This window comes from Nanorana parkeri, unplaced genomic scaffold, assembly GCF_000935625.1.
Source record: "Nanorana parkeri isolate BGI_ZX_2015 unplaced genomic scaffold, ASM93562v1 scaffold409, whole genome shotgun sequence".
Classification (NCBI taxonomy): domain Eukaryota; kingdom Metazoa; phylum Chordata; class Amphibia; order Anura; family Dicroglossidae; genus Nanorana; species Nanorana parkeri.
Window position 1 is genome coordinate 200,603 of NW_017306677.1, and position 12,604 is coordinate 213,206.

General features: G+C 43.7%; 2 protein-coding genes across 3 annotated transcripts in view; one reads left to right on the plus strand and one right to left on the minus strand.

Annotated features, from left to right (window-relative positions):
• The window catches only part of CFDP1 (craniofacial development protein 1), a 50,142-nt gene extending 48,383 nt beyond the window's left edge, over positions 1–1,759 (minus strand). Inside the window, exons 1-2 of the mRNA XM_018559654.1 lie at positions 1,624–1,759; positions 344–473 (exon numbers count right to left, since the gene is read on the minus strand). Of these exons, the coding sequence (XP_018415156.1) occupies positions 344–473; positions 1,624–1,684 (191 nt within the window). The 5' untranslated portion in view covers positions 1,685–1,759. The remainder of the gene's footprint in view (positions 1–343; positions 474–1,623) is intronic.
• Positions 1,760–2,177: 418 nt separating this feature from the next.
• Positions 2,178–9,720, plus strand: TMEM170A (transmembrane protein 170A). Of its 2 annotated transcripts, none has more exons than XM_018559657.1 (3): positions 2,178–2,403; positions 6,656–6,752; positions 8,727–9,720. In XM_018559657.1, the coding sequence occupies exons 1-3, from the start codon at positions 2,280–2,282 to the stop codon at positions 8,860–8,862; spliced, it is 357 nt and encodes a 118-aa protein (XP_018415159.1). In that variant the 5' UTR covers positions 2,178–2,279; the 3' UTR covers positions 8,863–9,720. The 2 variants fall into 2 exon arrangements, with proteins under 2 accessions (XP_018415159.1, XP_018415157.1); XM_018559655.1 differs by having other exon boundaries at positions 6,656–6,826; positions 8,732–9,718.
• Positions 9,721–12,604: the final 2,884 nt, after the last annotated feature.

Consider the following 12,604-nt stretch of genomic DNA (forward strand, 5'->3'; position numbering starts at 1 on the left):
GACATGTGATGACATCAGTGCTACTCTAAGTATCTTTACACAGTGAGTGTAGGACACCATGTTGACACTTCCCTCGGGGCATCAGTCAGCCCAGAAGAATAAGGACATCTTGTGGAGAAGAGATATTACCAAGAAGACAGCTCCAGAGGGAAGGCAGGTATTGCAGTAAGAGATGTTTTTTTTTCCTTAGAACTATTAAGGTAAAATATGACTAAACAACTATGACTAAAGCCTGGAGGTTTAAACTATTCCAAAGCTACATATGCCTGTCAATAACCTGTGCAGATACCGTACATGTACCAGCATTCTCTGCCACCTGTAAAAACAAGCGCAACAACATTACCTTGCTGTAATAGACTTCTTGTTTGTCTTTTTCGTTTTGCTTTTGGATTTCTCTTCTCCATCCTCTTGCCCATCATTATCATCATCTTCCTTCTCCAACTCATTCACATCATCTTCGCTACATTCCCCACCTATGATGGAAATGAAAGAAAAAGTGAATTAAAAAAGGCTAATTTTTCAACCCTTCACAGCAGATCTACATTCTGGAGCAGTGGGCTCCAAAACAGAAACACTTTTTATAGTAGCACAGGATGGGTAAACCCCCTTTGAGAAGGTCCTGGTAAAACCTATCAATAGCTCAAATATAGGGCACTCTACATAACAGTTTACTGGTACTACACGGGGTAACTCGGACCATTGTACACCCACCTTGAATATTGTCGGTATTGGTAAAATATAAAAGACGGGGTCATGTCGGGTAATTAGATACCAAACATGTCAAGCCTTAAAATTGCGGCCGCAAAAAACTTCAATATCCCAAATTTCCCATAGGGAACACTTTAAACGTTTGTACCGCTCATCAGTTTAGTGCTAACAGTGATTGACAGGGCTAGAATTGGATAAGTAAATATAGTCCTAACACACGAGGTATGTGTATTCTTAATTGAATCTTGATGTGCTTTGTGTAGTAATTCAGTGTCACTGCTGCTCTCTCTACTTGTGCAGGGTGACTGGTCATGTATCCGCCCCCTCCTGTACTTTTCTGCAGGTAGCCTTTGGTGGGTGGTTGCCTTCCCCTTTCCTAGAGTATAGGATGTCTGCCTTCCCTACTGCACCCTGTGGTTCCTTCAATCAGCCTGTGTCCTGTAGTGAAGTAGGGGCTGGCAGAAGAAACCAAGGCATGCAGCATGGGGCCACCAGCATTCAACACTCACTGAAGAGGAAAATCCCAAACATTTTTCAGCAAAGCTTGGATCTTGAACTGGCTTTGAGTTCAGCAATGAGGGCAAAGGGACAGAAACTTCTTTCTGCACAGTGATTGATTTGTTTATTTACAAACAGTAACAGAGCTGCGTTAAAATATTTTATTACAAATATACACAGCCATGCATCTGTTGTAAGTGATGCAGAATTTACAGGGGAAGCTTACGATCTACAAAACATCTGAGCTGTCAGTGATGGATGATCTGTGCCACTCCAACTCCTATAGAATGACATATTCCATCACGATGTGGATGCTGCAAGCGGCATCTGTACATCCACAATCACCGATCGCTACGATCATACCCCATATAGAACACAATAGATGACAGCTTACCTGACCTCTGGTTATACACATACCTGAGGGAACATAATCCTCATCATCGGAGGAACAGTACTCATCCGAGTCACAGTCAGACATCGTCGTACGATGGGTTCTACAATGCCAACCCGGTAACCGAACAGATCTGTAGTTACCCAACTAGGGTACCACTACGCATGCATGGAAGCAGGTCGTTCCACACTGCGCATGCGCCAATTACAGAACCTACAATGAGAACGGATATCCGAGTTAGGGGAACCCTGTACGGCGCATGCGCTGTAGAGAACAGCGCTGGCTGAAGAGAAAGTCGCAGTCAGGGGCGGTAGCATGGCTACTAGTTTGCGTAACCTTCCCACGCAAGACCAATGTTTGGTCCAGGGAATATACCCTTTACAAACATGGCGCTGCGTGACTTCCTGCTCCTTCGCTCGTAATATTTACGTACATCAGCTAAATTACACGTCACAACCTCACGCAAAGATAGCGATCCGTTTATTGGTTGTGATGATGACAGACCTACAGATTAACCAATAATCAGGAAGTAATGTTACTGGCAGCCGCGCCCACCCGTGTCCTCATTCACCGATTGGCTGCTGCGTTGTAACTTGTGCGGGTCTAGGGATGAAGGCGAGAGGGGCTCGGGGAAGTTGAGTTGGGAAGCTCCGGGGCTTGTACAGCGGTGGATGGCGGAAGTATGGACAGCGGAGAGCCGGGGGGAGAGACCGGGCTTCTACAGCAGATCCTGAGCCTCAGCCTGGTTCCTCGGGTGGGAAATGTCAGTGTGTGCCCCAGTAACACCACTCTGTGCTTCTTCCCGGGTGAGAGCAGACCTGAACTATCTCTGTGTACACAGCAAGTCCCCAACTGTCCTCATCTCCCACATAGCGTAGCCGGGGTGACAGCCCCTGTCATGTGATCACTGGACAGCACTGCACACATACTGTTAGGTTCAGTGTGAATTGATTATTGGGGTTCTATAGAACTTTTTGCTCACCTTGTATACATTGGGGGTGTTACATGGAGGCTGATCCAGTTCTTGTAATAATACATTTGATTTTGTACTGAGATAACCCATCTGTGTGCAGAACCCAAAGCTGGAAATCACTGATCGGCTTAAAAAGCTTTTACCGCCCTTCAGTTTAGTGTTATCAGTCATTAATTGCACTAAAATGATTGCTCTCACTGCGCCGTTCGCGGCGATATGTAACGTGTGGCGCCATGGGCGCAATCGTCGTTTTCACACGTATGCGCACACGACATGTTTGCATGCGTGTATGTATGGGTGGGTACTTTAAAAAAAGTTTGTTTTCTTTTTCATGTGACTTTTTTGCAACTTTAATTTTTTTTTTTTTTTTTTTTCCACTCAGAAACTCCATACAAGCTATCCGCTGGCTCTATAGGCGGCAGATCGCTTGTATATAAACGGGCATCGCTGCCTGTTTTTACATTTTGGTCCTGCTGGTGCGTATGAGTGGGCGGGGCTAACATGGCGTTTTTTGACGCCCTGTTACATCGAGGAAGCTCCTGGCCGGCCGTTTTTGTACAAAGGCCGGGAGGCGGTTAATGAAGTCTGCCTTTAATACATACCCCACCCCCGATGAGGTCCCGACAGGAAGGGATTATACTTACCTTCATGCCCGGTCCAGTGGTCGTTCCTCCAATGCGGTCCTATTGGCTCCTCCTCACACCGTACTTTGAGGAGGGGGCGTACTCCGAGGAACCAATGGAGGTCACCATAAGTATGGCCACCAATAGAAATGAATGGGGTCAGTGAAGAGGAGCCGGCCAGGACCATGTTGAAGGAAAGATCACTAGATCAGGGCTGAAGGTCATTTTTTTTTAAAAAGATGAATTTATCCTTTGAAGCCCCAATCCAGCCAATTGTTACACAACATCACCAGCCCCCCGCCCCAATCATGCACTTTTTTTTTTTTTTTACCTTGTGAAGCAAGTAATATTTGTCTAAGTCGGGGGTGAGCAATTCCAGCTGCTGTGCAACTACAAGTCCCATGAGGCATTGCAAGACTGACAAATGCATATTGGGATTTGTAGTTAAAGCACAGCTGGAGGGCCAGAGTTGCCCACCCATGGTCTATGTCCTCCATCCATGTCCCTCGCTGGTGCCATTTTAGGCTGCAGAGGACCACTAATCCAGCGTTGCAGATACACTTGCTCCCACCATTGGCCTTGTACTGACATCATTCTTCTTCTAGATCCTGAGAGGACTCTGCTGCTGGACATCCAATAGGAAGTATCCACATCACCCAGACAGTGATGTGGACACCCAAGGAAGGGCCCCACCTCATGTAAACAATTTAGGAGAAAGGTCTTGGTAACGGAGCATCACAAAGGGCATGTTTTTAAGCAAGTGATCAGTTAGAGGAGGGTGGTTTAATATTTGCCCAGAGATCAGATTTAAAGTAGTAGCTGGATGTCGGGCTTACAATTTTTAGGGGCTCAGTTATAACAAAGAGTGGATATCACTGTCTGCTCTTATTAGCTATATGTGGCACACATTTTGCAGCCCACTCATAAAATGCAGGCCACAGTGGGGAGTTTGCGGTAACTTACAGTTCTCTTTGCTTAAAGGGACACGAAACTCAGGAGTTAAATCTTAAAATTGCATATAAGTACTTTAACTATTAGCAAAAATGTATCTTATTTGTGTATCACTCGGCTGTAGATCCTCAAATCATCTCATAATTGTTGTTGACACCGTCCTTCCTTCCGGAGGGTGACTGCATTTGTTCCCCATGGTCCCTGTGTGTGTTGTAAAGTAGCCAATACTCCAAACTCACTCCTGTGATGGACTACAATCTCACGTTTTTAGTTTACTAATTTGTATTGAGATTGTAGTCCATCACAAGAGTGAGCTTGAAGTAGTGGCTACTGTACAACACACACAGGGACCATGGAGAAAAAAGTAGCCCCCCTCCAGAAGAAAGGACAGTGTCAGCACCAATTCAGAAATGATGTGAGGATCTACAACTGAGTGATACACAAATAAGATACAGTGGGGGAGATTTATCCAAACCGGAGCAGACAAAATCTGGAGCCGATTTGCACTGCAGCCAATCAGCACCGCTCTCTCATTTTCAAATCTCACCTGAGCAAACTGTAGAGAGATGCTGATTGGTTGCCATGGGCAACTGCTCCAGATTCTGTTTGCTCCAGTTTTGATAAATTCCCCTCATTGTGTTAATAGTTATTGTACTGAGTTTAGTGTTGCTTTAATGCAGCAGCAAACTGTGCGATTGGAGGAGTGGTAGGTCACATGACTATCTTCTAGGGATGGGCCGATACTAGTATTGGTGCCGATACCGAGTATTTGGCCGACTAATCGCCCAAATGGTCAGATATCGGAACTTCTGGTCAAAGGGAGATTGCCTCTGACCGCCAGTGCCGCAAAGGGAACATGAAGCCGGGGACTTGACTCCATGCTGTTTGGCCAGTTCAATGCTTATTGGCTGGGAAGCCAGCTTCCCAGCCAATCGGCATCGGTCTCGGACCATACAGCATGGAGTCAAGTTCCCGTAAAATCAGGAAGCCGGGCAGCAGATATGACCTGCCGCCTGGCTTCCTGATTGGCTAGGAAGCTGACTTGATCCTGATTGGCTGGCTTCCTGGCCAATCAACATCGAGTCGGCCAAACAGCATGGAGCCAGCTTCCTGGGCAGTCAAGAAGCCGGGCGGCAGGTAACGATACTCTGTATCGGCGAGTACTGAAATATAAATATCGGTATTCAAAACGGAAAAAACAGTATCGGTGCATCCCTACTATCTTCTCCACTTCTAAGGCCTTGTTCACACCAAATGCAGACCAGATCCGGTCAGGTTTCTGCACACGCAGTGCAGTGGGTTGTGCCGCGTTTTAGACGCGTTTTTGATGCGTTTAGGGACGGTTTTGGTAAAAAAAAAAAAATGTAAGTTTAACATGGGCTTTCAGGCACTTGCATGCGTTTTAGATGCGTTTTTGCGTTTTAGATGCGTTTTTTGATGTGTTCCAGAGCAGGTAAAATAGGGCTTGCCGCAGTTTTTTCATCCGGTCTGGATCTGCACGCTGTGATGTGAACTGGAGGTCAAAATACCATAGGAATACATTGGACGCAGTTTTGATCCGGTCTGCACCTGCTCTGGTCTGGATCTGCTCCGCGCTTGGTGTGAACAAGGCGTTAAAGCGGAGGTATGGCTGCATTATAAAAGCCTCCCTTGCTTTGCTAAGTATTACATTGGCGTGTCTTTTTTCATAGCATACTATTTGCATTTTCTTTTTTTTTTTTTTTGTGAATCCTGTTGCATCACATTTCTGCTGATCTCCTCCAGCCTCTTTTAGCCAGTTCTTGTCAACATGTACACACTCCAGTGATGGCTGCACATTATTGCTCTGGACAGGCTCCCTGATAGTGACAAGAGGGGACTGTGCCTGTGCAATGCGTCAGCTAGGCCGCTTGTAGTCTCCATCAGGGGCGCATGTGACAGGGTGACAACACAAATTGTAGAAATGTCACCAGCACACCAGTCCTTTTAGGATAGCAAAAGCTTCATTTATTGGAGTTCTCTGTCATATGAACAAACAAGCGCTTTCGGGACCACACAGGGTCCCTTCATCAGGCTTTAGCATTGACGATGCTAAAGCTCGATGAAGAGACCCTGTGTGGTCCCGAAAGCGCTTTTTCATATGACGGAGAACTTCAATAAATGAAGCTTTTGCTATCCTAAAAGGACTGGTGTGCTGGTGACATTTCTACAATTTGCTGATATTTGCGGCGCCATCCGCAGTCACTGTGAGCACCCCCCACTACGAGGGACATATCGATAAGGAGTGCAACAAGGATAGTTTTTATCACAGGGTGACAACACGGGTGCACAAGTTGTTAAACCACAGCAGGACGTGCCTGAACAAAAGTCTTCATGCCAGGATCACCTTTCATCCAGTGTCAGTGATGCCGCAGAAATGATTACACGCATGAGCGAATAATCTTTATTGCTTTTGCTTGCACTGTTTTGCAGAAATCATCTTTTCTTGAAAATACCTGATTGGAAATTCTTCAATTTTTCTTTCTTCTTCAGAGATGTGGTATGGAGTATTCCTATGGGCACTGGTCTCCTCACTCTTCTTTCACATACCCGCTGGACTGCTAGCTTTGTTTACTTTGAGACACCACAAATATGGAAGGTTCATGTCTGTGTCAATCCTGCTGATGGGAATTGTGGGACCAATATCTGCAGGAATATTAACAAGTAAGCATGTGGATCTATCACCAGTACTAGCTGGGATACTTTCTCTACCAATCCATCAATTCGCTGATAGCAAATGAATGATAGGAACTCCAACCAGCAAGATATTTATCACTTATTATTATCACTTATTATTATTTATTACAGGGATTTCTGTAGCGCTGTCAATTTGCACAACACTTTACATACTATTCATTTACATCAGTTCTTCCCAACACACAGGCACACACACACACAGGCACACACACACACACACACACACACACACAGACACACACACACACAGACAGACCCGCACCCACAGACACACACACACACACACAGACCCGCACACACGCCAATTTAGACAGAAGACAATTAACCTATTAGCATGTCTTTGGATTGTGGGAGTCAACCAACACAAGCACAGGGAGAACATGCAAACTCAATGCAGAAAGTAAAGCTGGGAATATAGCTGCTCAGGGCTCACTAAGTTCACTTCCTCCCCACTGTCCCTATAGCCAGGTGTACACGGTTCTAATTATTTTGTTCAACCCACGGGCTGAATGGAAAAAAAATAGAACAGCTTCCTCCATCCACACTTATGAGCGTGGATGGAGGAATCTCCTGCTGTTTCCTTTGTATTCTGATAGTGGCTACTGTAAAAAATACCCGAACAGAGCTAGCAGCCAACCGTTCCGCCCAGAATTTTCCAACCGACTCCTTCGTTTATCATCAAAGGGACAACAAGTAGAAGGGCGCCGACAGTGGCACCCATGCAGCAAATTTCGGCCGGCTTTAAGCCTGTAGTCACTGTGTTGCCCACAGTGACAGGCTGCATATTATCTGAGTAGCCTCCTGCATTTCTGGAAGTACACAAAACAGCAGGAGCCATACTTGATGACATGATGAGAACATGCAAACTCCATGCAGATAGTGTCTTGTCCAGACCTGCAACCTGCCAACCACTGAGCCACTGTGCAGGCCAGGTTTTAGTGGTCAACCTGGGCCTTAAAAATTTAAATTGTGTATCTGTTTTACAACTTTTATTTTAAGCTTTGTAGCATCAGCGTTGACATTTATGGTGATAGGCTGCATCAGGGGTGTGTGTGTGTGTGTGTGTGTGTGTGAACTTGTCCAAGAAGACCGCATAAGCCAAGTAGAAAATATTGTTTCCTGGATTTCAGCCTAAGCTCTTCAGTCCACTACACATACTCGACTTATAACAATGTGCAGCATTTTTTTCATTTGGCCATCCTTACCTGTTCCATTATTGTTCCATTATTGCCCTGCAGACAGTATTCTTGATTATATCAAGCATTAATTCCTGATATGGGTACCCGTTCCTAATGGCTGTTGTGTTGGCCCTGTGATAAAATGATTCTGCCACCAAGGCTCTAGGTGTGCATTGAAAGCTGAACCCTCCCAGTGACATCAGCACTACTGTGCCTCCCTGTGCCATGTATAGTGAGTGATTGTAGAGCAAATTCTAACTCCAAAAACACCAGTCTGATGCTAATTTTATATATATATATATATATAATGTGTGTGTGTTTTTGTTTTTTTGTGGTAGACAATATAATGCAGATCCGAACACTGCAGTATATAAGGATAAAACCTTTTTTTTGTTCTGCTGTGGGACCTGTTGGCTATCTATAGAATGAGGATCTTATGCTGACAATCATTTTCAAGTAAAAGCTTTGTCATTTTCCTGGAACACTTTCCAACTACTGTGAAATATCGGACTTCACGTATTGATTTTCAAAAAGTTGTCCTATCGGAAGTCATTCTCTTGCTGTTCAATATTGTAAAATTTGCCGTTGAGTGGACTGCACTTGTTTATTGCATAGGAATTATTGCAGGCGATGGGAAAGCAGTACATCTATATAACACAGAGCCTCCTGTTTTTTTTTTTTTATTCCACAACAGGTGCTGCCATTGCTGGAGTGTACAAAGCTGCCGCCAAGGAAATGATTCCCTTTGAAGCCCTAGTCCTGGGCGTGGGTCAGACTTTCTGTGTGCTTATCGTTTCCTTCTTAAGGATTTTAGCGACTTTGTAGCTGGCTGCCCTTTTCAGCACCTTCAAAGATGAAAAATGTGCTTTAGAATTTGCAGCATGGTGTTTCACCATGACTGCCCAGTAATGGAGCCTTGATAGGAAGCATCACTGTCAATATGACTGATGAATTCAAGTCTGTAAGATTGCCTACATATTCAAACGCCACTCGCTATGGTTCTTCGGTGCCCAGGACTAACCTATGTAGCTGGAATACAATAAGGGTTTTACATGCCATTGTCACCAGCTGTTCCATTAGGCATTGGAATAAAAAAAATGACTGCGTCTCGGAAACCCTCAAAATGCAGCACTGCAACAATTTTACAGACGCCACCATTTCTGGGATTACAATACCGTTTTTAATTGAATTTTTCTTAAAGCATAAAGGTTAGTTCCAAATAGAAGAACAAATATGCACTCTACTCTGCACTTTCCATCTTTGTTTTTAAGGCTGTTTTTAATGATGAACAGCACCCAATACAGACCTTCTTTATGCACTTTTTAAATGATTTTAATATTTTATTCACTTCTTTTAGTACTAATGCTGCTAAACTGTTTTGTATATATTCTCATTCTTTTCTGACCATGCAACCATACATGAAGTGCATTTTTACTTGGTTCTTTTCAGATTGTCTTGCTGTTGTGCTAATAATTCTCAAGCCGCACATTAAAAAGGCAGTCCAGCTAATGATTCCATTACTTGCCATAAGTTTCACCACTTAATGTAACTCGGCACTCATGGCTAGCGTGTCTGTGAAACACATAATGATAGTTGTGTGATTTCTGTCAACATGGTCTTGGAAGCAGACTGTGTCCACATCTAAAAGATGGTTTGATATGGGTATTAAAAAGAAACTGTCTTGTACTATTGACAAATGTGTGTATTTAGATGTGAATACAGAATACACCATTGTTTCCTTCAGAAAGCTTTTTTGGGGAAAAAATGTAGTTTTTTTTTTTTAAGGCATCTAGGTTATCAGGAAGGACAAACCCGTCTCCATCCAAGAACCCTCCTCCACACTGTGGGGGCACTTCCTAGTGTCTGTAGTCCTGTGTATCACTTTATTTTTCCACTACCGCCCCTACAAAGATCCTGCTCAAAAATAAACTTTCCTGAAGTTGATTCTTACCTACTTCTAGGCACAATCAGCACAAGCGACAATCATTGCATTGTGAGTAGATAGGGATGTTTCCCCATACCCAGAAGTACTAGAATCTTAAACCTGGCCACAGCAGGGAAAGAGACATCGGTAGCTCTCAACACATTAGTGTGCCAGTAGGTAGGGGGCAAGGCCATCAAGGGGCAAGGTCAGTAAGGGGCATGTTGGCAGTAGGAGGCAAGGTCAGAGCCAGTGACTAGGAAACTGGTCAGGAAATGTATTCTCTGGGTTTTGGTGGTAGAGTGGGTCATATAGGGAGCTTTTGTGGTGCCCAGGCCCTTGGAGGTGCAAGCTACTTATAGTAATCAAGGGTAAAATGTATGTAAACAGTTTTCCTAAAGAAGAACTCCAGGAAAAGTTTTCCTTAACCGTGCTTTAAAAAAAAAAAAAGATAACCTCACAAGTCCACTTTAGAAGCCCCTGATACTGCATTTGAGTGCCTCCTACTTTAAGTGCTCCTAGCACTTGGTTCTTCCAACATCTGCATCCGCCATAGGAAACGGCCTAGATGGCTGATTTAGACCCTGCAAGAACATTTTGGTGTGTTCTTCACTCAAAGCAAGATGTGAGTACTTGTCCATGATGGAGAGCAGTTGTCTCTGATGGATATTAGTTCAAAATTAACTCCTACACATATCACATTGATACTGACTTGTGCACAAGTCCTCAACAAGAAACTGTGGCATCCTATAGCTGGCCGTTGCCTGTTAGATTTGCTTCGTTCATCCCGTGGGTGAAAGAGAAATTTCGAACAGTTTCCACCATCCACGTTAAAGACCGTGGATGGACGAATCTCCCGATGCGGGAACTGCAGCTAACTGCAACCACTATTCAGCTGAGAATTTTCTGACCAGCTCCTTTAATTTTCTGAGTAAAGGATTGTGGGCAGAAGGCTGCCGACAGGGCCACCCATTGAGCGAATTTTGGTCGGTTCATCAACAAATGGCCAAAATTCAAAAATTCAGTGCATGGCCAGCTTAAGCGGAGTTACTCTACTACAGCATGGCTTGTAGCTGTAATTACTTTTGCTCTGTTCCAAAGTTTGAATATTCGCTGCTTACAGTGATCAGATGAATTGCACACCTAGCCAGTGGACAAACTGAGCTTCCATTTCTGCCTTGTATACTTCATTTATTTGTTTTCCAATATGTACCGGTATCCATAAAGAGAACCACTTTGCTTTGTACATAAAAGCCCTTGCATAGCCTTATATCTATCTATATATAGATAGATAGATAGATAGATAGATAGCTATAGAGATATATATCTATATCTCTATATCTATATATAAAAATAGTTTTTCAGGGTCCTCTCTGTGCAGGAAAAAGCTTTAAAAATCTCCTGAGAGGATTCAGCATTCAACCTCATCATTTAGGTGCTTCTTATAGGGTAGCTAAATGCTGTTGGCTTCTCTGCATAGTGAAGCAGAAGGACTGCATCATCACTGCTACCTTTAAAGCATGATGCATACCTTTTATCTGACTGCCAGCCAGGACCAAAATTAGCATTCAGATCTCTCGGATAATTCATATAGCACACTAGCCAGTGTGTAAAGGGGATTTATTTCAAGCTGGTTCTCTTTTGATTGCATTTTTGTGTATTTTGTTTGTTTTGAGGTATTATTATTGCTCATTAAACCCTTTGTCATCGAATGCTAATATTGGCCTTTTATCTAATTTATATTGATTTTGTTGACAAGTGTTTTTTAGTTTCAGCTTCTGAAATATGCAATTTATAATCTTAAAATGAATTCAGATTGTAACTCTTTATAGTTGCCTAGAAGAGTCTGCTGTATGCATTGTGCATGCACATTGGTGCCAGGGGGTGAAAGCAGCTTTTACCTGTATATTCAGATCTCCCTGTGGAACCTGTAAGTGACAAAGCAGCATTTTTTTTTTCTTGCCCCAAAATTTTGTTCGCTGTCAGCGTCTCAGGAATTCATCTGTGCACATTTAGGTTTCATTTTTGTTTTGAAACATCATTTCAAAGGAAGGCCAGCAATGGCACCGTTCATTTGTTTATTATAACAGCTGCACTTTGAGGGAGACGAGTCTCCAGGAGAGAATAAGGCCCTGTTCACATGGGCACCTTCTGTTCTGATCAGCAGGGGAATCCAAGCACATACTCTGCTGATCAGAGCAGTTCGGAACTGATGTCACCCTTGACATCCATATCCATCCAGTTTTTCCGATTGTGCTGGAATTACCGGACGCATGTTGGTCTATGGGGAGTTGGATGTAAACGGAGAGATGTGTCTGTTTAAATCAGATTACCCCCGATTTGGTCCCCCAAAACGGAACTCTGTTCTGGTTAGTTTTCCAGACCTGGCTGGAGTCGGGGGTAATTGGATGTAAATGGATGTGCATCGATTTTAGATCTGGATGTCCATAGACTAACATCAAACTTCAGATCAGATCCGCCTGAAAACCTCATAGGCAGACCTGATTAGAATGCCCATGTGAAAGGCTTCTAAGGCACAATGGATGAATCAGTCATCTTGTATCTTGTCTAAATTGAAATATTGTTTGTGGAAAGGCCCTTTTAATGCTGTTACAGAGGAGCATACTATCAAGGAAAGAAAAGCGT

Coding starts and splice junctions, on each gene's coding strand:
- TMEM170A (XM_018559655.1), top strand. CDS start 2,280: ATGGACAGCGGAGAGCCGGGGGGAGAGACCGGGCTTCTACAGCAGATC. Junction 2,404..6,655: donor CACTCTGTGCTTCTTCCCGG/GTGAGAGCAGAC, acceptor TTTCTTCTTCAG/AGATGTGGTATGGAGTATTC. Junction 6,827..8,731: donor ATCTGCAGGAATATTAACAA/GTAAGCATGTGG, acceptor ATTCCACAACAG/GTGCTGCCATTGCTGGAGTG.